This window comes from Podarcis liolepis (assembly GCF_965112155.1).
Source record: "Podarcis liolepis genome assembly, chromosome: 6".
Taxonomy (NCBI): domain Eukaryota; kingdom Metazoa; phylum Chordata; class Lepidosauria; order Squamata; family Lacertidae; genus Podarcis; species Podarcis liolepis.
In genome coordinates this window covers 3,592,516-3,615,601 of record NC_139559.1, presented here as the reverse complement: position 1 = coordinate 3,615,601, position 23,086 = coordinate 3,592,516, and the positions used below count along the sequence as shown (strand labels likewise).

General features: G+C 47.5%; 1 protein-coding gene across 3 annotated transcripts in view; it reads left to right on the top strand.

The window, feature by feature from the left end:
* Positions 1–1,629: 1,629 nt before the first annotated feature.
* The window catches only part of TTLL9 (tubulin tyrosine ligase like 9), a 55,251-nt gene continuing 33,794 nt past the window's right edge, over positions 1,630–23,086 (top strand). For all 3 annotated transcript variants that reach the window (XM_083507590.1, XM_083507591.1, XM_083507589.1), the window contains exons 1-4: positions 1,630–1,732; positions 6,768–6,814; positions 12,421–12,513; positions 18,060–18,171. In XM_083507590.1, coding sequence (XP_083363716.1) covers positions 1,718–1,732; positions 6,768–6,814; positions 12,421–12,513; positions 18,060–18,171 — 267 coding nt within the window. In that variant the 5' untranslated portion in view covers positions 1,630–1,717. The remainder of the gene's footprint in view (positions 1,733–6,767; positions 6,815–12,420; positions 12,514–18,059; positions 18,172–23,086) is intronic.

Below are 23,086 nucleotides of genomic sequence, written 5' to 3'. Positions count from 1 at the left end.
AGGGCTCTTTTAAGGAGTTGCCAAGGTTGTGGTTGTCAGCGCTTGTGGGTTTTCAGATACTTGGCGCACAAGCATCCAAATTAAGCGCTCCTTAACTTTTCCTCATAGCTCAGTCGGTAGAGCAGGGGACTCATAATCTCAGGGTCCTCGAATCGAGCCCCATGTTGGGCAAAAGATTCCTGCATTTCAGGGGGTTGCACATCTCTGTGATTTTAAGTGCAACCTGACGCTCTGCCTGTTTACTCAGAAGCAAGCCCTATCAAGGAAGTAGAGCTTCCTCTCAGGTAAGTTTGTGTAGACATTGTTAACGGAGAAATCCGAGGGCTCCTTTGGACAAAAAGGAAAAAAACACCAACCAGGAATATTAGAGCAAAACAGCAGCCAGAAGGCTTGGTCTTTATTGAAGACTGTCGCAACAGGACTCCCACCTGCCACAAGGTGGAACAAGATGGAAGCCCCGAACAAAAAAGCCCCCAAACTTTTATTAGCTGCTCATCCCCATGTTATACCCCCCAAACTACATCACTAATACATCACGGTTACATCAGGAAAGGGGAGGTCTGGTGGCAGGAATCTGAGCATCCTGGACCCTGCCCCATGGTTCTCCTTGCCCTCCACCAAACACCCATCAAGTGTAACAAAAAAGATATTTACATTTCCCTGTTTCCCAGCCAAGTTTATCACACCCTTTTGTCTTCATCTGGGTTTGTTATTTCTGGAATGGCTACCTGTCTGGCACTCAGGTATCAGGAGGCCAGGGATTATTGCTCAGGCAGAGGGGCTGCTGAGTAGCTGAGCTCACATGTCTATATGAATTTCTGAAGTTTTCCCTGTGAGCCAGTACAGAGATACATTTATCAGTGAATTCTTACATTTGGTATCGTGCAGCAGAGGCCCTTTGAATAGATAGGAAGAAACTGTGATGAAGTGTTTTGTGGGGACAAATCACAAAAGTCACCAAAGTGATTGTGCTGATTTTGGCAGTGGGCTGCATGTGCAGGATATCTGCTGGAGGGGCAACCCCCCCCAACCTATACATAAATTCCTACAACAACTTCCAGGAGCCTAAAGGTGCCCAACTTGCTTGGCATTTATTCATTGCATATTATCTCGGAGCGTACATCCTATTTTGTCCCCAGTCAGTCAGGCTGAGAAACGGTGACTAAGGTACCTTGTCTCCAGCGGTGGCTTTTAGGCACTCTTCCAATGCAAACCCCTTGTGTTTCGGCAAACCGCTTAGGGATTTCATTTCCAGCTCGGCAATATGCAAAACAACAGCAATAACCTAAAAACAATAAGGAGGAGGAGGAACAGATGCCTTGCTCGGGGCTCAATCCTGCCTCCATCCCGTCGCCTCTCTGATCTCCCTAAGGTATGCCGCGTAGGCGGGCGGGGTGGCTGCAGCGCCGGGGCGAAAAGCACTCCAGGCACGCTCAGAGGCACTCTTGCCCCGCTGCGCTCCAGCAGGTGCCGAGCTCTGCCCAGTTTCAAGGCACGTTCCGGGGCTCAACCCTGCCTGCGATTAGTAGTCCGCCCCCCCCCCCAAAGCAAGGACTCCGCGCCTCCCCCTCCTCTCCATTCATGCCTTGCCCGTCCCAGCTCAGGCCCCGCCCCCAGCCTCGAGCCCCGCCCCGGTTGCCGTGGGAACGGGACGCGCCGGATGGCGGCGGAGGCGGCTCTGGGCTGATTCCCCCTCCGGAGCAGAAAGAGGAGCGCCATGGCCAAGAACAAGGTGGGCGGCGGGAGGGATGAATGGGTTGGTGCTGGGGGGGGGGACACGCTAGGTGGGGAGGGGGGCACTGGGTGGGAGGGAGCATTAAGGTGGGGAGGGGAGTAGATGGTTAGGGTACCTCCATATGGTCTTGTGACATTTCCAAGGAAGTAACTTTTCACGTTTAGGTATGCGCCCTCCAGCTTTGCACAGGTGTAAATCGGGACCTGACTCTGACACCCCAGTTGTCACATATAAGAGCATATTGTGGAGCCCAGTGCTTTGCTGTAGGCTCTCCTCCTGCACGATTAAAGGTAAAGGGACCCCTGACTGTTAGGTCCAGTCATGGCTGACTCTGGGGTTGCGGCGCTCATCTCGCTTTATTGGCCGAGGGAGCCAGCGTACAGCTTCTGGGTCATGTGGCCAGCATGACTAAGCTACTTCTGGTGAACCAGAGCAGCGCACGGAAACGCCGTTTACCTTCCGCGGAAGCGGTACCTATTTATCTACTTGCACTTTGATGTGCTTTCGAACTGCTAGGTTGGCAGGAGCAGGGACCGAGCAACAGGAGCTCACCCCATCGTGGGGATTCGAACCGCCGACCTTCTGATCGGCAAGTCCTAGGCTCTGTGGTTTAACTCACAGCATCACCCGCGTCCCTGCACGATTATTTTAGCGCAAATACCCTTTAGTCTAAAGTTACCAGATGTCCCTGTTTCCCGGGCACAGTCCCCGTATTTACAGCTTTCTCAGCATTCACATGCACATAGCAAACAATAAGTGTCCCTGGATTCATTGAAAAAAGTCTGGTAACCTTACTTTAGTCCACTTCTTTAACAGCTACAAGAGAAAAACCTCCTGGGAAAAGCAGGGGTGGCCTACAATATCCCATAATAATGTGTTCTCAGGGGTTCTCATAGAATATGCCTTGGCAGTAGCTGTAGTATCCAAAACAGCAGGCTGCCTGCTGCGTGGCGCCTTCTTAGCAGCAAATCAGACAAGCCATGGGAGGCCGGTGGTCAGGACCTCCTGCAGTTTTTCTTAAAATATTAATGGCAGCCACACAGAGCAGAGGGTGGGGGCGGGTGGGCGAGGAGCCATGCTTCTCCTATGCTCTTTTCTCAGCTCAGATTACACTACCACCCCCAACCTGCTGTTTGCCCCAAAATATTCCTGCAAGTTTCCCCCCACAGGCCAGACAGTATATCTGAGGGGGAGGGTAGTTTGCAAACAGAAAATGGTTTAGTGGGGAAAGTTGAATCCCTTCTTCACCAGCATTGTGGCTCTGGGGTCCCTTCCAGCTCTTGTAGTTGTTGTTTAGTCGTGTCCGACTCTTCGTGACCCCCTGGATCAGAGCACGCCAGGCACTTCTGTCTTCCACTGCCTCCCCCAGTTGGGTCAAACTCATGCTGGTAGCCTCGAGAACACTGTCCCACCATCTCGTCCTCCGTCGTCCCCTTCTCCTTGTGCCCTCCATCTTTCCCAACATCAGAGTCTTTTCCAGGGAGTCTTCTCTTCTCATGAGGTGGCCAAAGTCTTGGAGCCTCAGCTTCAGGATCTGTCCTTCCAGTGAGCACTCAGGGCTAATTTCCTTCAGAATGGATAGGTTTGATCTTCTTGCAGTCCATGGGACTCTCAAGAGTTTCCTCCAGCACCAGAATTTAAAAGCATCCATTCCTCGGCGATCAGCCTTCTTTATGGTCCATCTCTCACTTCCATACATCACTACTGGGAAAACCATAGCTTTAACTATACGGACCTTTGTTGGCAAGGTGATGTCTCTGCTTTTTAAGATGCTGTCTAGGTTTGCCATCGCCTTTCTCCCAAGGAGCAGGCGTCTTCTAATTTTGTGACTGCTGTCACCATCTGCGGTGATCATGGAGCCCAAGAAAGTAAAATCTCTCACTGCCTCCATTTCTTCCCCTTCTGTTTGTCAGGAGGTGATGGGACCGGTGGCCATGATCTTCGTTTTTTTGATGTTGACCATACATACTTCAGACCATATTTCAAACTCTCCTCTTTCACCCTCATTAAGAGATTCTTTAATTCCTCCTCACTTTCTGCCATCAAGGTTGTGTCATCTCCATATCTGAGGTTGTTGATATTTCTTCTGGCAATCTTAATTCTGGCTTGTGGGATTCATCCAGCCCAACCTTTCGCATGATGAATTCTGCATATAAGTTAAATAAGCAGGGAGACAATATACAGCCTTTTCGTACTCCTTTCCCAATTTTGAACCAATCAGTTGTTCCACATCCAGTTCTAACTGTAGCTTCTTGTCCCACATAGAGATTTCTCTGGAGACAGATGAGGTGATCAGCTCTACCAATCTCTGATTCTATGATCCATACGATCCCCATGGCTTCTATTAATACTGTATTTCAAAACTTGTGGCAGTGAAGAGCAAAGACTTTCTGTGTACGGTTTGGCCCTTAATTGTTCACGTGCAGCCATTGACCTTCGCTAGAGCCAAGATTTAGCGCACTCTGTGATTTCGCCACTGGAGACCTGGGGAGGGAGCTTAACCCTGCAACATGGCAGCAGCTCTTATCCACTTGCGCAAAGAAATTTTTACCATGGCATCCAACCCACCCTAAAAAAACTGGGGCAGTGCTTTGACCAGGAACTGTCGCTGGTAAACAAGGACAGCTGGGGCGTCTGTGGATGTCATCCGTCTCATTGGATCTTTTTTGTCAGCCTCAGAATTATTCAGTACAATATTTCAAAATGCTGTCCATATGAGCAAACAAACACTGAGTGGGTGTCTGTGACAATCACGTCTCATTCAGCAGTCTCAATTGCAGCGAATGCGCGATCTGGCGGAGAAAGAGGTATCATATGTTCCCCAACCACAGAGTATCGCAGCTTCAGTACTCAGAGAATGTGGTATCGTCAGCACAACGAAAACATTACCAGGAGGGAAGAGAAGTATGGGCTGTGCATGACAAACAGGAAGACAAATACGTGTTCAGAATGTGATCTTAGAGATGCGCTCAGTTGCCTTGATGCGATGCGACGGCCTGATCCACATAACAGTCAAGGCAGTCAGGTACCCGACAACTCAAGGAATCTTCTTCTTTGGTGATCACTCATAACCCAATAAGATTGTCTTCCATGAACACGGTCTTAACAGTGTGTCCATAAGTGACTGTGGAGGCCAATTCTAGATCCATATGTCCTACCACAGTGGGGACATAGGTTTCCGGGTAGAAGTTGATTATGGTGAGGGTTTGCCAAACATGCCTTCCTCTTAGCATGTTCCTCCCTTTTGTCCTGAGTTCAAGTGTCTTCAAAGTCCATGACACCTTTGGTAAAGGCTGTTCTCCAATTGGAGCGCTTGCAGGCCAGTGTTTCCCAGTTGTCGGTGTTTATACTACATTTTTAAAGATTTGCCTTGAGACAGTCTTTCAACCTCTTTTGTTGACCACCGGCATTACGCTTTCCATTTTTAAGTTCGGAATAGAGTAGTTGCCTTGAAAGACGATCATCAGGCATCTGCACAACATGACCAGTCCAACAAGACTGATGTTGAAGAATCATTGCTTCGACACTGGTGATCTTTGCTTCTTCCAGTAACTGGTATTAGTTCGCCTGTCTTCCCAAGTGATGTGTAAAATTTTTTGGAGACACCGTTGATGGAATCTTTCAAGGCATACCTGGGAGCTGGCTTGCTACCTTGTGATCCAGACGCCTTGCAGTCACGGGGAGTAGCGCCCTGTTCCTTCTTCCCAGACGAGACGTTGACTGCTCAGACCATTAAGCAGCCCATGCTAGCGCTGGGGACGAGCATTGGGTTCTTATTGTGCAAAAGTGGTCCTGCAAGAAGACTCCTGTTGATGTTCATGGCACACAATGGTTGCGCTTCCCGCTATTAAAATGACTGTGTCTTGTTCAGCTCTGCTGGAGCAGAATATCCCTGTTCTTAAGGGCAAAACAAGGGCCTGGTAAAATTACGTGTGTGCCAAGGGCAGAATGTAGAGATGGTGGGACTTTCCCCTTTTTCTTATTTTTCCTTGGCATGTCTCGTCTAGTATCCCCTACCCCCACAGTGGCCAACCCAATGCCTTATGGGAATCCCACAAGCCAGGTCCTCACCCACTTTTGTGCCATAGTGACTGGTACTCAAAGAAGGCGCCTCTGATTCTGGAGGTATCTTAAAGGCATCATTTTATTGGCATAGATAGACCAAACTGTGCTGATCGGAAGGTCAGAAGGTTTGAATCCCCGTGGCTGGGTGAACTCCCATTGCTCAGTTCTAGCTCCTGCCAACCTAGCAGTTCGAAAGCACGTCAAAGTGTAAGTAGGTAAATAGGTATCACTCCGGCAGGAAGGTAAACGGTGTTTCCATGCACTGCACTGGTTCGCCAGAAGTGGCTTAGTCATGCTGGCCACATGACCTGGAAGCTGTACGCCGGCTCCCTCGGCCAGTAAAGCGAGATGAGCGCTGCAACCCCAAAGTCATTCGCAACTGGACCTAACGGTTAGGGGTCCCTTTTCCCTTACCTTTAGCTAATTGGTAAATTAACTGATTAAAGTTATTAGCTGCTTTTTTTGAGGCCACCCAAATGAAGATGGCAATATGCACGTTGTAATTTACAATTTACTGTAAAACAATTTATCCCTTCACTCCATGTCCCCACCCCACCCAACACCATTTTATCTTCCACAAGGGAGGGAGGGAGAAAAGCAAAAACAAGCCGTTTTGCAAGAATTTGCAGCAGGCCTTGCCAGACCCCTGGCTTCTTTTGGAAGGAGAGAGAAAGTGTAAAATATTGTATCACTAATATACCGTACTTTCTTTTATAGACTGAGTGATATAAGAGACAGAGCCAAACAGAATATTTCAAATTTCTGGGTCATGGTATCACGTTTTTAGGAACTATCATCTCATTTTTAGTCGCCATTTCCTCGTAAAATGGAAGAAAAAAATATTTCTGATGTCTTGCATTATATTTGAGAGTACCTCATCATAACAGAGGAGTTTTTTTTTGTTTTTTTAGGATACTCATTATTTCACATTCCAATTTAATTTGCTTTTCTTTTTATCTCGTTGCAGAACGTAAACTACAAAGGGCCTTATGGTTACCAAAAACTGAAAGAACGGTGAGTGGTTGGTTGTCCCCCAATCCCACATCTGATCAAATAATTTAAAAATTGTTTCCTCTGGGGCCTGGTGTATTTTTGTGGACTCTCTGCTGTAATAGGCAGAGTGCAGGGAGTTGTATTCCAAACATAAACCAACGTTAAGATTTTTGATGCAAGAAAAGTGTAGATTTTCGCTTTGAAAAGCCGAAACGCGTGCTGGGGTGATTTTTAGGCATTTCTCCACAATGGAGGATGGATGGCAGCTAACAGATTGAGGTTGAATCCTGACAAGACAGAAGTACTGTTCTTGGGGGACAGGGGGCGGGCGGGTGTGGAGGACTCCCTGATCCTGAATGGGGTAACTGTGCCCCTGAAGGACCAGGTGCGCAGCCTGGGAGTCATTTTGGACTCACAGCTGTCCATGGACGTGCAGGTCAATTCTGTGTCCAGGGCAGCTGTTTACCAGCTCCATCTGGTACGTAGGCTGAGACCCTACCTGCCCGCTGACTGTCTGGCCAGAGTGGTGCATGCTCTGGTTATCTCCCCCTTAGACTACTGCAATGCGCTCTACATGGGGCTGCCTTTGAAGGTGACTCGGAAACTGCAATTAATCCAGAATATGGCAGACTGGTGACTGGGAGCGGCCGTCGAGACCACATAACACCGGTCTTGAAAGATCTGCATTGGCTCCCAGTACGTTTCCAAGCACAATTCAAAGTGTTGGTGCTGACCTTTAAAGTCCTAAACGGCCTCAGTCCTGTATACCTGAAGGAGCATCTCCACCCCCATTATTCTGCCCAGACACTGAGGTCCAGCGCCGAGGGCCTTCTGGCGGTTCCCTCCCTGCGAGAAGCGAAGTTACAGGGAACCAGGCAGAGGGCCTTCTCGGTGGTGGCACCCACCGTGTAGAACGCCCTCCCAGCAACCCAGCCAGATGGGCAGGGTATAAATAATAAATTATTATTATATTATGTCAGGTATTTCTCAGGGGTAAACCGCAAACACGTCTGCAACAAACTCCGCTAAAGTTATAATCCCACAAAACTACGACTTGCCTATCTTGCCTGTGGAGATCTCTATGTTAACCAGAAGGTTGGTGGTTCGAGGCCACTCTGGGACGGCTGTGGGCAGGATTCAAGCATTGCATGGGGTTGGACTGGATGACCCTTGGGGTCCCTTTGAACTCTACAATTCTATGATTCCATCTTCCTGCACACACAGTGGAGGCTAGTTCCCTGCCCCACCAACCTCGGCCTGCTCTCAGCCAGCCCCTACCTGCCTGCTTTCTGTCAGAATCCCCGTTCGACTGAGCTACTCCTCCAGTTGAGTCTTCAGAATCCATCAGGCTCTCCTCCTCGGACGTGTGATTAATGACCTAAGCCTTTGATGAGGCTTCAGGCACGTTCCTATTACGCAGAGTATCCAGGCAGCAGAAGGAGATGGAAATGTGCTACATTGCTACATTTGTTCTAACTAGGACAGAAGAGAATATGCATCTGCTCTCTGTGAGAGTCAGTGAACAACACTGGAACAAAAAACCAGGATATCAGTAACATCAACATCCGTCTCCCGTGAGACTTCCAACAGTCTGGAATGTAAACAGAGTCTTGTGACTCCATGCACTGCACAGTGGCATAACAGAAACCTAACACTTTCTTCTTACTTATAGCTAATTCCAGGGAGCTGTCAGCTTCCTTCTATTTAGTCTCCGTTTTGTCTTTGTAGAAGTCAACAGGGAGGAGGAAGAGAATGAAACCAGAATTAGTTGGCTCTTCCTCACGTTGGCTCTGGCGCCACCTACTGTTGGCCTCCCTGCCTTCTGCCCTACCAATCCCAAGGCACACCAGTTGCCACTGTGTACGCAAACCTATCCTGGCAAGTTGTGTTACCTAAAAGAGGGACACACACACAAACAGGAGACAGTTTTCACCTGCCAACCGGATGTACTGACAAGTCTGGCAGTAAAACGAAGGACATCTGTCAACAGAAATGCTGTGGAAGGCCGGCAGACACTGAAAAACAGGGGATAGGAATCTGCCTTAAACCAAGTCCGGCCATGGCTGCCTCTTGATTAGCGCTGCCTACTTGCCATTCATGGCCTCAAACCCAGGCAGCTGGAATCTGCATTGAAATGCATTTCAGGTAGGCGGCGGCGTATAATTTGAGCTGGGACTCCTCCAAACATGCCCCATATGACGAGGCTCAGTCGTGTCGCATTATTTTGATAACAATTGTGAAAGTCCCTCCTGCCAGGGATAGTTTGTCATGTTCAAAATGAAAGGATGGTTATGCAAAAGGAAGGAGATGCCTTATAATTAGCAGATATTGCCTGGATCCAAAGAGCTTCTCTGTTCCCACAGCTGTGGCGTTCATCAAATCTTCTCACAGTAAAAGGTAAAGGTAAAGGGACCCCTGACCATTAGGTCCAGTCGTGGCCGACTCTGGGGTTGGGGCACTCATCTCGCTTTATTGGTCGAGGGAACCGGTGTACAGCTTCCAGGTCATGTGGCCAGCACGACTAAGCCGCTTCTGGCGAACTAGAGCAGCACACGGAAACGCCGTTTCCCTTCCTACCAGAGCAGTACCTATTTATCTACTTGCACTTTGATGTGCTTTCGAACTGCTAGGTTGGCAGGAGCTGGGCTCGAGCAATGGGAGCTCACCCTGTTGCGGGGATTCGAACCGCCGACCTTCTGATCGGCAAGCCCTAGGCTGAGTGGTATAACCCACAGAGCCACCCCGTCCCTTTTTCGAGACAGAGAGGCGACTTAAAAGCAGGGGTCAGGGTGGGGGCTTTGCAATTCACTGCCCAACCTGAAGGAATGTCCAGTCTCTCAGCTGTGTGGCTGCTTTGGCTCCTGAGCCTAGTGCTTTACCAACTGCACTGGCTATCAGTGGAGTACAGGGTCAGGTTTAAGGTGCTGGTTTTGACCTTTAAAGCCCTAAGCGGCCTAGGACCCTCGTACCTACGGGACCCCCTCTCCTGGTATGCCCTGCGGAGCACCTTAAGGTCCACAAAGGACAACACTTTGGAGGTCCCAAGCCTCAAGGTGGTTTGATTGGTCTCAACTAGGGCCAGGGCCTTTTCAGTACTGGCCCCGACTTGGTGGAACGCTCTGTCACAAGAGACTAGGGCCCTGCGGGACTTGACATCTTTCTGCAGGGCCTGCAAGACAGAGCTGTTCCGCCTGGCCTTTGGTTTGGACTCAGTCTGACCCTTATGTTTCCCTCCCCTTCTGGTTTTGATCTATGGGCTACTTTTAAAATGAGGCTGCATTTTAAATTGCATTTTAACTTGCATTTTAAATTGGGGGTCCCCCCCTTGTGTTTTTACTGTGATTTTATTGGTGTTAGCTGCCCTGAGCCTGGCTCTGGTCAGGGAGGGCGGGGATATAAATAAAATTATTATTATTATTATTATTATTATTATTATTATTATTATTATTATTATATCACACAAGCCCTTTTTCTGCCACATGGAGTGGAAAACTCACCTTTCCTATTTCCATTTGGGTCTCATGTGCCTTGCAAACAAGCCACAAGGGTGTGACAGAGTACGTTCAGGATGGAGTTTGAGAAATGAGAAGAACTAGCAAAAGAAGAATGGATACAAAAACTTATGGAACATCATCATCATCATCATTTTATATGTATGCCGCCTTTCCATTGTTGAAGCTACGTTCAAGGCGGCTTACAACACGACAAGATTTACATAACTACAAACATAACAGAAGTCATAAGCAATAAATAAAACACAACAAAACGTACACAACCAGATGGAAACAATTTCCACGTAAATCATAAGATCTAAAACTAAAGATACAACAATGATATCAATAACAACAACAGCTCTCTCAATCCTCCATGAACAATTCTTCAGCCCAAGAATCTGTTCAACAGCCTCCACTTTTGTAGCTGGAGTCAGAATATACAGAAATGGTGAAACTTACCAGAAAAATAAGAAATCAAGATAACAAACTTTTTATAAAAGAATGGAAACGGTTTATTGAATATTTACAAACAAACTGTAAACAGATAAGGACATAGGCAGGATTATTGTAATGACCTGCGGTTTTGTAAGAGCATATATTTAAAGCAGATGAATAAGAGAATAAGTTAGGTTAATGGGTAAAAATAATAATTTAAGGGACCACAGAAAGAGGAGGAAGGAAGTCGAGTTTTGATATGTTAGAATGATTGTAAAACTATTGAAAACCGTGAGTAAAAATTAAAAGAAATAAATAAAAATAAACGAGAAGCGGATTCATAAACAATACATGGCAGGTTTTTGTAGGAGTCCAATAATTCTTTGGCGGAAGTTCTGTGACAGGTAAATTGCTATTGCTACAGGCTAGTAGTGTGTTTTATTTATTTATTTATTTCATGGCATTTATATACTGCTTAATAGTCATGGAACTACTAAGCAACTTACGAAAAAAAACTGACTTAGAAGTGCCTTTACAGTTCTGCTGCAGAAGAAGAAGAAGAAGAAGAGTTTGGATTTGATATCCCGCCTTTCACTCCCCTTCAGGAGTCTCAAAGCGGCTAACATTCTCCTTTCCCTTCCTCCCCCACAACAAACACTCTGTGAGGTGAGTGGGGCTGAGAGACTTCAGAGAAGTGTGACTGGCCCAAGGTCACCCAGCAGCTGCAGGTGGAGGAGCGGACACGCGAACCCGGTTCACCAGATTACGAGACTACCGCTCTTAACCACTACACCACACTGGCTCTTAGACTTAGAAAGCCCACGACCCTCATCCATCGTGGCCAAGCTGGCAGGGGCTGATGGGAGATGTAGTCCAAAAAATCTGCCGCGCTGCAGGCTGGGGAACGCTGCTCTAAGGTCTGGAGAGTGAGCGTTTTGCATCTTCCTCCCTGCCAGAGCATCTTAATTGCATTTGTTGTGTACAGTGGTGCCCCGCAAGACGAATGCCTCGCAAGACGGAAAACCCGCTAGACGAAAGGATTTTCCATTTTGGAGGTGCTTCGCAAAACAAATTTCCTATGGGCTTGCTTCGCAAGACGACAATGTCTTGCAAGTTCCTGCGGGGGTTTTTTCCTCCCCCCCTTTTTTCCCCAAGCTGCTAAACCGCTTATCAGCTGATCTGCTAAGCCCGCTAAGCCGCTAATAGCGCTAATCCGCTAATGGGCTTGCTTCGCAAGACGAAAAAACCGCAAGACGAAGAGACTCGCAGAACGGATTCTTTTCGTTTTGTGAGGGACCACTGTAATTTGCTAGGTTAGAGAGAGAGAGAGAGAGAGAGAGAGATTAACAGATGACTAATTTGCAATGCAATTCACCGCTGCCCTGGAGCTGGGTCAAGACAGCAACTAGAACTGTTAATAGGTTGTATGAATACGCCCACAATATATATACACAAAAAGAAAACTATAGCTTAAACCTTAAAATGCCAACAGATTTTATTATAACATAATGTTTTATTGAATTGAATGCATTCCAATTAATTGATTGTGATTTTATGTAAACTGTGTTACTTTTATTGTTGTTAGCTGCTCTGAGCCCGGCTTCAGCTGGGGAGGGTGGGATATAAATACAATTTTATTATCATCATCATCATCATCATCATCATCTAACGGGATCCATGTGTCTTGCTTATACACAGAGAACCCCGAGCTTGCATTCGGTTCAAGTGTGCCCTTACAAACACCATTTTAGACGTCCTTCGACAGCGACCAGGATGGGTTGAAGTGAAAGAGTAAGGCTTGCGGTTTTCTTCTTAATGGCATGATGGGTGGCAAAAGGTCTGCAGGTCTTCCAGGACTCCGCTATACAGCTGCAAATAAAACGTTTTAAGTGGGTTGTAATGCGCATTATTCAAACGTTACACTAGATGGCGACGGTGAGCTACGGTAAATTCAATATATTTTTCAAAACATTTTTTAAAAAGCATTTTCACAACTTTTTTTTTAATATGTGTGTTAATTTCACCCCAGCCAAGATGAAGCTTCCTCCTCTTTTTTGTGTGCTGGGGGGAAAATGGATTCTGAAATTCCTACCAGGGATAGCTTTCAAGAAGGAGATTGCACACAAACACACAGTTTTCAGACACTTGCACATGCTCAGAGAACAATGCACACAGTCAGCACTAAACAAAAGAGTCCTAGTTCACTGGGATTCTCTCATCGCTCCCAGCAGCCCCTTCTTCTGGCTTCAGTCCCAGAGAAATACATTGTCTTCTCTGCACACTGTTACTAAGGGCAGGGAGCGCAACCACCTCTGGGCTCATGCAGAGATTTGAGTACGTGGAAGGAAGAAATGGGAATGATGGGGATCCCAAATTGTGGAGTTTGGAGTTAATTTTGCTTCCTCTGTCTGCCTGCTGCAGCTTAGAGGTCAGCCGGCGGGACAGATTCATTCTGTATTGTCCATCAAAGCAGCTGCAGGTGATCATCCTATATAGATGTTTGCAAGGGGTTTGTATTCCCAACAGTTCCAGATTTGCGTATAAGCTAAACAAGCTGTAGCTTAGGGCCCACTCTCTTAAAGGTAAAGGTAAAGGGACCCCTGACCATTAGGTCCAGTCCTGACCGACTCTGGGCTTGCGGCGCTCATCTCGCTTTATTGGCCGAGGGAGCCGGCGTACAGCTTCCGGGTCATGTGGTCAGCATGACTAAGCCGCTTCTGGCGAACCAGAGCAGCGCACGGAAACGCTGTTTGCCTTCCCGCCGGAGCGGTACCTATTTATCTACTTGCACTTTGACATGCTTTCAAACTGCTAGGTTGGCAGGAGCAGGGACCGAGCAACGGGAGCTCACCCCATCGCGGGGATTCGAACCGCCGACCTTCTGATCGGCAAGTCCTAGGCTCTGTGGTTTAACCCACAGCGCCACCCGCGTCCCTTCCCCACTCTCTTGGGGGGCCCCCAAAAAAAATTAAAGGAAAAAAAACCTGGATGTACATTTCCAAAATATATGATAAAAAACAAAACAAAACCTACATACAGTAGTACCTCAGGTTACATACGCTTCAGGTTACATATGCTTCAGGTTACAGACTCCGCTAGCCCAGAAATAATGCTTAAGGTTAAGAACTTTGCTTCAGGATGAGAACAGAAATTGTGCTCCAGCGGTGCGGCGGCAGCAGGAGGCTCCATTAGCTAAAGAGGTGCTTCAGGTTAAGAACAGTTTTAGGTTAAGAACGGACCTCTGGAACGGATTAAGTACTTAACCCGAGGTACCACTGTACAGCAACAGTGTTTTGTGTTGTGTAGGCTCCTATGATGTAAGTCATGGGCTCCGCCTGCTCGCCTGCTCCCTAAAATATCACTGATTTGCTCATTTCTATATATAGGGTGCCTACATTCTGCATGGACTGGTTGCACGGCAACATGTGCAAATGGCTTTAGATACCTATTAGGTCCATCAATTACCATATAGCAGGGGTGCCCAAACTTTTTTCAAAGAGGGCCAGATTTGATGATGTGAACATTTTTAGGACTGAAGTTGTTGCGCTGAAGTTTTTAGGATTTGACCCCAATAAATAAACCGCCCCCAAAATGGACTTTGGACATGCCTGCCATAGAGCATATATTCCACAAAGGACAGCTGGGCATACAGTGGTACCTCAGGTTACATACACTTCAGGTTACATATGCTTCAGGTTACAGACTCCGCTAACCCAGAAATAGTGCTTCAGATTAAGAACTTTGCTTCAGGTTGAGAACAGAAATCATGCTCTGGCGGTGTGGCGGCAGCAGGAGGCCCCATTAGCTAAAGTGGTGCTTCAGGTTAAGAACAGTTTCAGCTTAAGAACGGACCTCTGGAACGGATTAAGTACTTAACCTGAGGTACCACTGCATAGAGGCTCCCATTACCTTTGGTGGCTTAGGGCCTCATCAGACCTAAATCCGGCCCTGATTCCCAGCAAGGCAGGGGCTTTTCTTTTCAAACCTCTGTGTTCTCCATATCTTTCCTCAAAGCCCCACATTCAAAGCTGCATCTCCTTTCCTCACTAAACACACCCGATTTCTCCTCAAGTCCTGGATATACCGTATTTTTCGCTCCATAAGGCACACCAGACCATAGGGTGCACCTAGTTTTTAGAGGGGGAAATCAAGAAGCTGCTGGGGCTGCCGGGGGAAGCCCGCCCCCCCCAGCCCCAAAGAGCAACGAAGCAAAGACAGTGAGCGGGATGGATCCTGCTAACTGTCTTGGCTTCCTCTTTAGCTGCGCTCAACCTCTCCAGCTGGGAGAGGCTGCGCGGGGCTAAAGAAGCCATAGCCGCGTGCAGCCTCTCCCTGCCAGAGGGGTTGCGCGCGGCTATCCCTGAAGCCTTCGGAGCGCAGTGCGAGTTCCCGCTGCGCTCCACAGGCTTCGGGTTCCTTTTGCTGAAGCCAGGAGAGTCTTGCTCTCCCGGTTTCAGCAAAAGGAACTTGAAGCCTGCGGAGCGCAGCGGGAACTCGCGCTGTGCTCCGAAGGCTTCAGGCGACTATCCCTGAAGCCTGGAGAGCGAGAGGGGTCGTTGCGCACCGACGCCTCTCGCTCTCCAGGCTTCAGCGAAAGCAACGCGAAGCCTCCGGAGCGCAGAGGGAGCCAAGGAGCCTGCATTTGCTCCATAGGATGCACACACATTTCCCCTTAATTTTTGGAGGGGACAAAGTGCGTCCTATAGAGCGAAAAATACGGTAAATGCAATCATGCTTCTCTATTCCTGCTCTCTGGCCTTTCCCAAACATCAGTTGCTAGCCATATTTTTCTCTAGTCCCAAAATCCCTGTTTACTCCTCGGAAATGAAAAATGTGTGGGATCCATTCAGGCTGGAGATCATACATGCCTGAGCAGCGATGCCTCCCTAGGCGCAGATAAATGGATGTCTTTGTGCTGCGTACGCGTGCTGTATTTACATTTCCAGAATGGAGTCCTGGAACAGCCGTGTAAAGAGGGACTTTCGTCTCCCCCAGCAAATGATCCTTTCTGCAGAACTACTTAAAATCAAACCACCTGTGATTGGGTGGTGGGTGAAGAGACCTGTGGCCATTTCCTTTTTTAAAAAGAGAAACTATGGTGGAATCTACACACGTAAAAAAACCACAACGCTGTGAAAACGCTTTTATAATACAGTCATACCTCGGGTTGAATACGCTTCGAGTTGAGCGCATTCGAGTTGCGCTTCTCGTCAACCCGGAAGTAGTGGAGCGCGTTACTTCCAGGTTTCGCTGCTTGCGCATGCGCAGACGCTCAAAATGACGTCACGCGCATGCGCAGAAGCGCCGAAAAGCGACGCAAGCGTGCGCAGACATGCCGTTGCTACTTACGTTTACTTCTAGATGCGAACGGGGCTCAGGAACGGATCTTGTTCATATCTAAAGGTACCACTGTAAATTTTTTGAAAAATATATTGAATTTGCCATAGTTCACCATCGCCGTCTAGTGTCATATTTGCATATTGCACTTTACAACACTTAAATCGTTTTATTTGCAGCTGTATAGAGAACTTGCAGAGTCGGCACAGCAGAGGAACACCCTTTTGCTAGGTGTAATTTCCGCAATGATGATTTCAACTATTGCTGCTTGTTACTATTATTATTTCATCCGCTTTTGCACACACAATCTGCTTGCTTAAATATGTGGAGAACCTGATTCTGGCCTTGTTGGGGTCTGGGGTTTGAATGATGGGGCGTAAAGGTTCTCAGTAGGTAGATGGGTCAACTTTTTTTCTACCCACACCTGTTGAGAGTGTTGGGATGCTGCTGGGAGTCAGGGGCAATTGGCAGGCCCCCAGCTGGCTCCAGCCACCGGCTGGTAGCCGGGCGAGCCTTCTAGCCTCGGCCAGGACGATCAGCTTCACATACCTCTGTCTCTGCCAGGATCTCGCAGCAGCCTTACATTCCTGTAAGCGCCATGGATCTGGGCCCAAACCCCTGTTGTTGGGATGCTGTCAGGGGCAATTGGCAGGCCCCCAGCTGGCTCCAGCCAGTAGCCGGGCAATACTCCAATTCTCAGAACAGCATCAAAACTGCGACTTAAGCCTCAGATACCTTTAGAGACTCTGAGCACACAAACCAGCAGAGATAAGACCTCTTTTGCATCAGAAGAGGCGGTCAGAGAAATGTGTAAGCATAATGTACAGCATTTTATTTAGTATAGTTCAGGAACAAAGGAAAACATGTCTGCTTCCCTTCGTCTCCAGCAAAACAGCACAAAGCAAAAGCTATATACAAACGGAAGTTCCCAGCAAGACTGTGCTGGAAGTAAACAGGCACAACAGTCATGCCTGTACCCTTTTAAGGTGGAACAGAACTATGTCCTAACAGAAAGTGGGTGCTTTGTTTCTGCAGGGGACCATTTCCTGTTGGTCTTTGAGGCCATAAAAGTCAGCTCTGGGGTCCACAGCTCACCTTGAAGCCCTCCCATTGATTTCTAGTGCTGCTCTCCATGTTAATCCTATGCTTCATATTGCATTGACATTTTTTCGTTATTTATTTGAAATGTTTATACCCCGCTCTTTAGTGGGAAAGGCTCCCCCAGCAACTTAACAATCATCCGTAATAAGATAGTTCCCTGCCCTCAGGCATACAATCTAAAAATACATGACACATGAGGAAAAGCAGAGGAGAGGGGAAAAAGGAAGCTCAGGCATCAGTTCTTCAGAGTTATAGTTCTTATAAAACGAGATGAGAATTGGCAAAGCTTTTGCTAAAATTGTTCCTGTCAGTGAGATGTCCCCTAAGAACGATCTTCAGAGGGCCATTCCATAATATGCTTTTGCTGCCAGTTAAAAATGAGGAGAGTTGCTCTAACAGAGATGCTTGGACGTGCTTTTCCTGGGCAGGAAGATGAGAAGTTTTCTGGGACTCCTTGTTTCCATTGCAATTCCTGGGAGATGAAACAGTGCGGAATATCAGAAACGCAACATGTTACCTGACAGCCGCTTCATTTGGCAGTCAAGGAAGCCACGTCGAGTCTTTATTTAACATATATTAAAAGGGCTCAGGTTGCACCTTTAAGTCTTAACTGAAATGATTTTGTTCCAAGAGCGACTGATAGGCTCTCATGTGACAGTTTGCAATAAACACACTGACATAAAATGCCTCTTTATTCATAGTTCTAGGAAATTGATATGCTCGGATGAAAGCAGTCCTGGGAGCGACATATGCTCTTAAATTAAAGGCCCAGGATGTTTATGGCATTTTAAGCCAGCCAGTTAACGGATCCATAAAAGCGGCGCAGCGAAGGAGCGAAAGGGACCTTGATGTGCTGTTTTTTGTGCCCAACTCGATGTTCTTTGACCTTTTCCCGACAGCGAAGGGGAGTGGGACTTCTACTGGTGCGACGTCCGCTGGCTCCAGGAGAACTTTGACCACACGTATATGGATGAGCATGTGCGCATCAGCCACTTCCGCAACCACTACGAGGTGAGAGGAACTTGGTGCCTTGGTGCCAGCCGGGTCACACTAGAACGGAGTAGGGCTGGGCGATACCTGGTTTTCAACATCGCAATATATCGCCAGCTGAACATAGCGATAAAGGTAAAGGTAAAGGGACCCCTGACCATTAGGTCCAGTCGTGACCGACTCTGGGGTCGCGGCGCTCATCTCGCTTTATTGGGCGAGGGAGCCGGCGTACAGCTTCCGGGTCATGTGGTCAGCATGACTAAGCCGCTTCTGGCGAACCAGAGCAACGCACGGAAACGTCGTTTACCTTCCCGCCAGAGTGGTACCTATTTATCTACTTGCACTTTGACGTGCTTTCGAACTGCTAGGTTGGCAGGAGCAGGGACCGAGCAACAGGAGCTCACCCCATCACGGGGGTTCAAACCGCCGACCTTCTGATCGGCAAGTCCTAGACTCTGTGGTTTAACCCACAGCGCCACCCGCATCCCTAAACATCGTGATATATATCGTGAAATAAGGATGGACTATGCAAAAGCTAAAGGACGCGGGTGGCGCTGTGGGTTAAACCACAGAGCCTAGAACTTGATGATCAGAAGGTTCGCGGTTCGAATCAACACGCCGGGGTGAGCTCCCGTTGCTTGGTCCCTGCTCCTGCCCACCTAGCAGTTCGAAAACACATCAAAGTGCAAGTAGATAAAGAGGTACCGCTCCGGTGGGAAGGTAAACGGCATTTCCGTGCACTGCTCTGGTTCGCCAGAAACGGCTTAGTCATGCTGGCCACATGACCCAGAAGCTGTACACAGGCTCCCTCGGCCAGTAAAGTGAGATGAGCGCCGCAACCCCAGAGTCGGCCACGACTGGACCTAATGGCCAGGGGTCCCTTTACCTTTATGCAATGGCTGGCTTCACGGTTTCACCCACATTGGGATTTTTTTGCATAGAACATACAGACCACAATTCACAATATATCGCCAGGTCAAAAACTATGAAAGCGATATCACAATACGGACTTCAAACCGGTTTGGGTTGATGTATCAATATATCACCCAACCCTGGTTTGAATTGAAAGCAACTTGGATAACTTGGTCCCCCATGGAATCACCAGGTTTGGGGCTCTGCTCACAACCTCTTCCTCAAAACCCATCCATCGTTCTGAGAATCAGAGTGTCTTCCTTAAAAACAAGAGTAATAATAATAATAATAATAATAATAATAATAATAATAATAATGTATACCCCGCCCATCTGGCTGGGTTTGCCCAGCCACTCTGGGCGGGTCTCAACAGAATTAAAAGCACAATAAACCATCAAACATTAAAAGCTTCCCTAAACAGGGCTGCCTTCAGATGTCTTCTAAAAGTCAGATAGTTGTTTATTTCCTTGACATCTTATGGGAGGGCGTTCTACAGGGCAGGTGCCACCACCGAGAAGGCCGTCTGCCGTGAGTTTGGCCTTCACGGTTGTAGAGATGGGGGCAGCAGTGGCGGAGCTTCATACTCCAGCACCGGGGGGGGGGCAGAGAACAGGTGGGGCTGCGATGGCACCCTGCCTGGATTGTGCTCCCACGGGCGGTCTGCTCCCCCGCACTCCTCTTCCTCCTCCAGTAGGGGGCAGTGTCTCTTGTGTCAAATTAACCATTTTATGCAAACAGCCTTGAGCTGTGCATCTTCATAAGAACATAAGAAGGGCCTGCTGGGATCAGGCCATCAGTCCACTTAGTCTCTCGGTGACCTACCAGATCCCCCAGTGGGAAGCCTGCAACGCAACAGGAGCTCACCCCGTCGCGCTGATTCGAACTGCTGACCTCAAGATCGGCAAGCCCAAGAGGCTCGGTGGTTTAGACCAGAGCCACATGTGTTAAGTTGTGGGTGAACATATCAGACGACACAGCGATTCTTCAAACAGCTCTTGTTTATTCACAGGCCAGAACAGAACTGAACTGAAGGGTTCAGCCAGCCTGCTTATATAGAGCTCCAGTACAACGCAACAGTAACCACTTTCTTTAACTATCCAATCAATGAACGTCACTTTCAGTCCCTTATTTGCATATGTGGACCTGAGTGAAAACTATCCACAGTATCCAAGTACATTGATCGCTTATTTATTGTAACTCGCTCTACGCGGGGCTGCCCTTGAAGCTGACCCAGAAACTCCAGCGGGTGCAGAATGCCGCGGCAAGACTCTTTACGGGATCCTTCCCACGGGATCACATTCATCCAGTGCTTTACCAACTGCACTAGCTCCCGGTGGAGTACAGGGTCAGGTTTAAGGTGCTGGTTTTGATCTGTAAAGCCCTATGTAGCCTAGGACCCTCGTACCTACGGGACCGCCTCTCCTGGTATGCCCCGCGGAGCACCTTAAGGTCCACAAATGACAACACTTTGGAGGTCCTGAGTCGCATGGTGGTTAGATTGGTCTCAACCAGGGCCAGGGCCTTTTCAGTACTGGCCCCAACTTGGTGGAACGCTCTGTCACAACAGACTAGGGCCCTGCGGGACTTGACATCTTTCCGCAGGGCCTGCAAGACAGAGCTGTTCCGCCTGGCCTTTGGTTCGGACTCAGTCTGACCCTTATGTTTCCCTCCCCTTATGGTTTTGATCTATGGGCTACTTTTAAAATGAGGCTGCATTTTAAATTGCATTTTAACCTGTATTTTATATTGGGTTTTTTTTTCTTATTATTTTTTTCCGGAATTTTACTGGTGTTAGCCGCCCTGAGCCCAGCTCTGGCTGGGGAGGGCGGGGTATAAATAACATTTATTACTACTATTATTATTGTTGTTGTTGTTATTTGAAGTTGACAAGGTTAGAGCAAAACCCCTTCACATTTTCAGCTCTCATTGATTTCAAACCTATTTCCTTTGGACACTTTTTTCCCCTTTTACTATTCTGAGTTGTCACAAGCTGAAGGATAGCCAATTATTAGTAATAGCTATTTCTTTTCTTATAAATTACTTACAGTACATCTGCGATAGGTGAAGGTCTGTGCATGTTTGGTAAGTCGTTCTATATAAACAGGCTTTCTCTCGCCCTTCTGTTTTCATTAGGAAGAAGGCATAAAAACATTTTTCACGCAGTGTCTGTGATCAGTGAATCATCAGTTTTGCTGAATTAATCAAACAAAGTGGTTTTAATTGGGTTTTGAATAAATGCGCAGCTAATTGTTACTGTTTTGAACTGTGTTGTGTTGCTGTCTTCCTCAGCGGGTTGTGCAAACGGCTGTTCTGAACGATGCAAAGTAAATTAGTTTTTTACTTTTAAAAGACAACTGAAGGCGGCCCTGTTTAGGGAAGTTTTTAATGTCTGATGCTGTATTGTTTTTAATATTCAGTTGGAAGCCGCCCAGAGTGGCTGGGAAAACCCAGCCAGATGGGCAAGGTATAAATAAAAAATTATTATTATTATTATTATTATTATTATTATTATTATTATTATTATTATTATTATTATAGGGCAGGGTAGTGGGAACTGCTCTTGGGACGCGGGTGGCGCTCTGGGTTAAACCACAGAGCCCAGGACTTGACAATCAGAAGGTCGGCGGTTCGAATCCCTGTGACGGGGTGAGCTCCCGTTGCTCGGTCCCTGCTCCTGCCAACCTAGCAGTTCGAAAGCACGTCAAAGTGCAAGTAGATCAATAGGTACCACTCTGGCGGGAAGGTAAACGGCGTTTCCGTGCGCTGCTGTGGTTCGCCAGAAGCGGCTTAGTCATGGTGGCCACATGACATCTGTACGCTGGCTCCCTCGGCCAGTAAAGCGAGATGAGCACCGCAACCCCAGAGTCAGTTACGACTGGACCTAATGGTCAGGGGTCCCTTTACTTTTACCTAGTGGGAACTGGGGATGAGTTGATGGAACCAAGTGGGCAGGGACCAAAAAAAGTTTGGGAACCCCTGAGCAAGATGAGTAGCTAGATAAAGCAGCTCCTGTTTCACATGAGCATTTATTGAGGCTGTTTTTCTCTTAAAAAAAAATAATATTGGAAATTTTATTTACAGCATAACATAACCCCCCACCCCCCCAATACAGAAATCCACCCTCATTAAACTTGAACATAACATACAATAAGCATAACATACAACAATACAAACAACCAAATAAAAGACTTCCTTTTTCCTGTAACTGGCCTCCTTGTTTACTTCTTATAAGCTGTTTCCTTTATGAATAATTATTAAGATTTTTCTAACTATAACTTGAATATCCACAAAGTCTCCTGCAGACATTAATCGAAACAAGTCCAGGTATGTATTTTAGGGCACTGTTTTGTGAAGTATTCTCTGCATTTCCCCCATGCTTTTTGAAACTCTTGTCTAGTGTGATCTCAAATTGCCTCTGTTAATCTAGCCAATTCAATATACTCTAACAGTTTGTCTTGCCATTCCTTTTTTGTTGGCACACTTTCTTTTTCCCAGTTTTTAGCAATGAGGATCCTTGCTGCTCCTGTGGCATAGAGGAATATTTTCTGATCTTCTCTTGCTATACCTGTGTCCGTTATCCCTAGTAGAAAACCTTCTGTATTTTTCATAAAGTTATACTTAAACATATTTATTTTTTAAGCTTGTCATATAATATAGTACAGTGGTACCTCTGGATGCGAATGGGATCCGTTCCGGAACCCCGTTTGCATCCTGAAGCGAACATAACCTGCGTCTGCGCGTGCCGCGATTCACCACTTCCGCGCAAATTTTGAGCATCATTTTGAGCGCCTGCGCTTGCGCAAGCAGCGAAACCCAGAAGTAACACGATCTGTTACCTCCGGGTCGCCATGGAGCGCAACCTGAAATATTCATCCTGAAGCATATTTAACCCGAGATATAACTGTATAGTAAGGGACGCGGGTGGCGCTGTGGGTTAAACCACAGAGCCTAGGGCTTGCCGATCAGAAGGTCGGCAGTTCGAATCCCCGCGACGGGGTGAGCTCCCATTGCTCGGTCCCTGCTC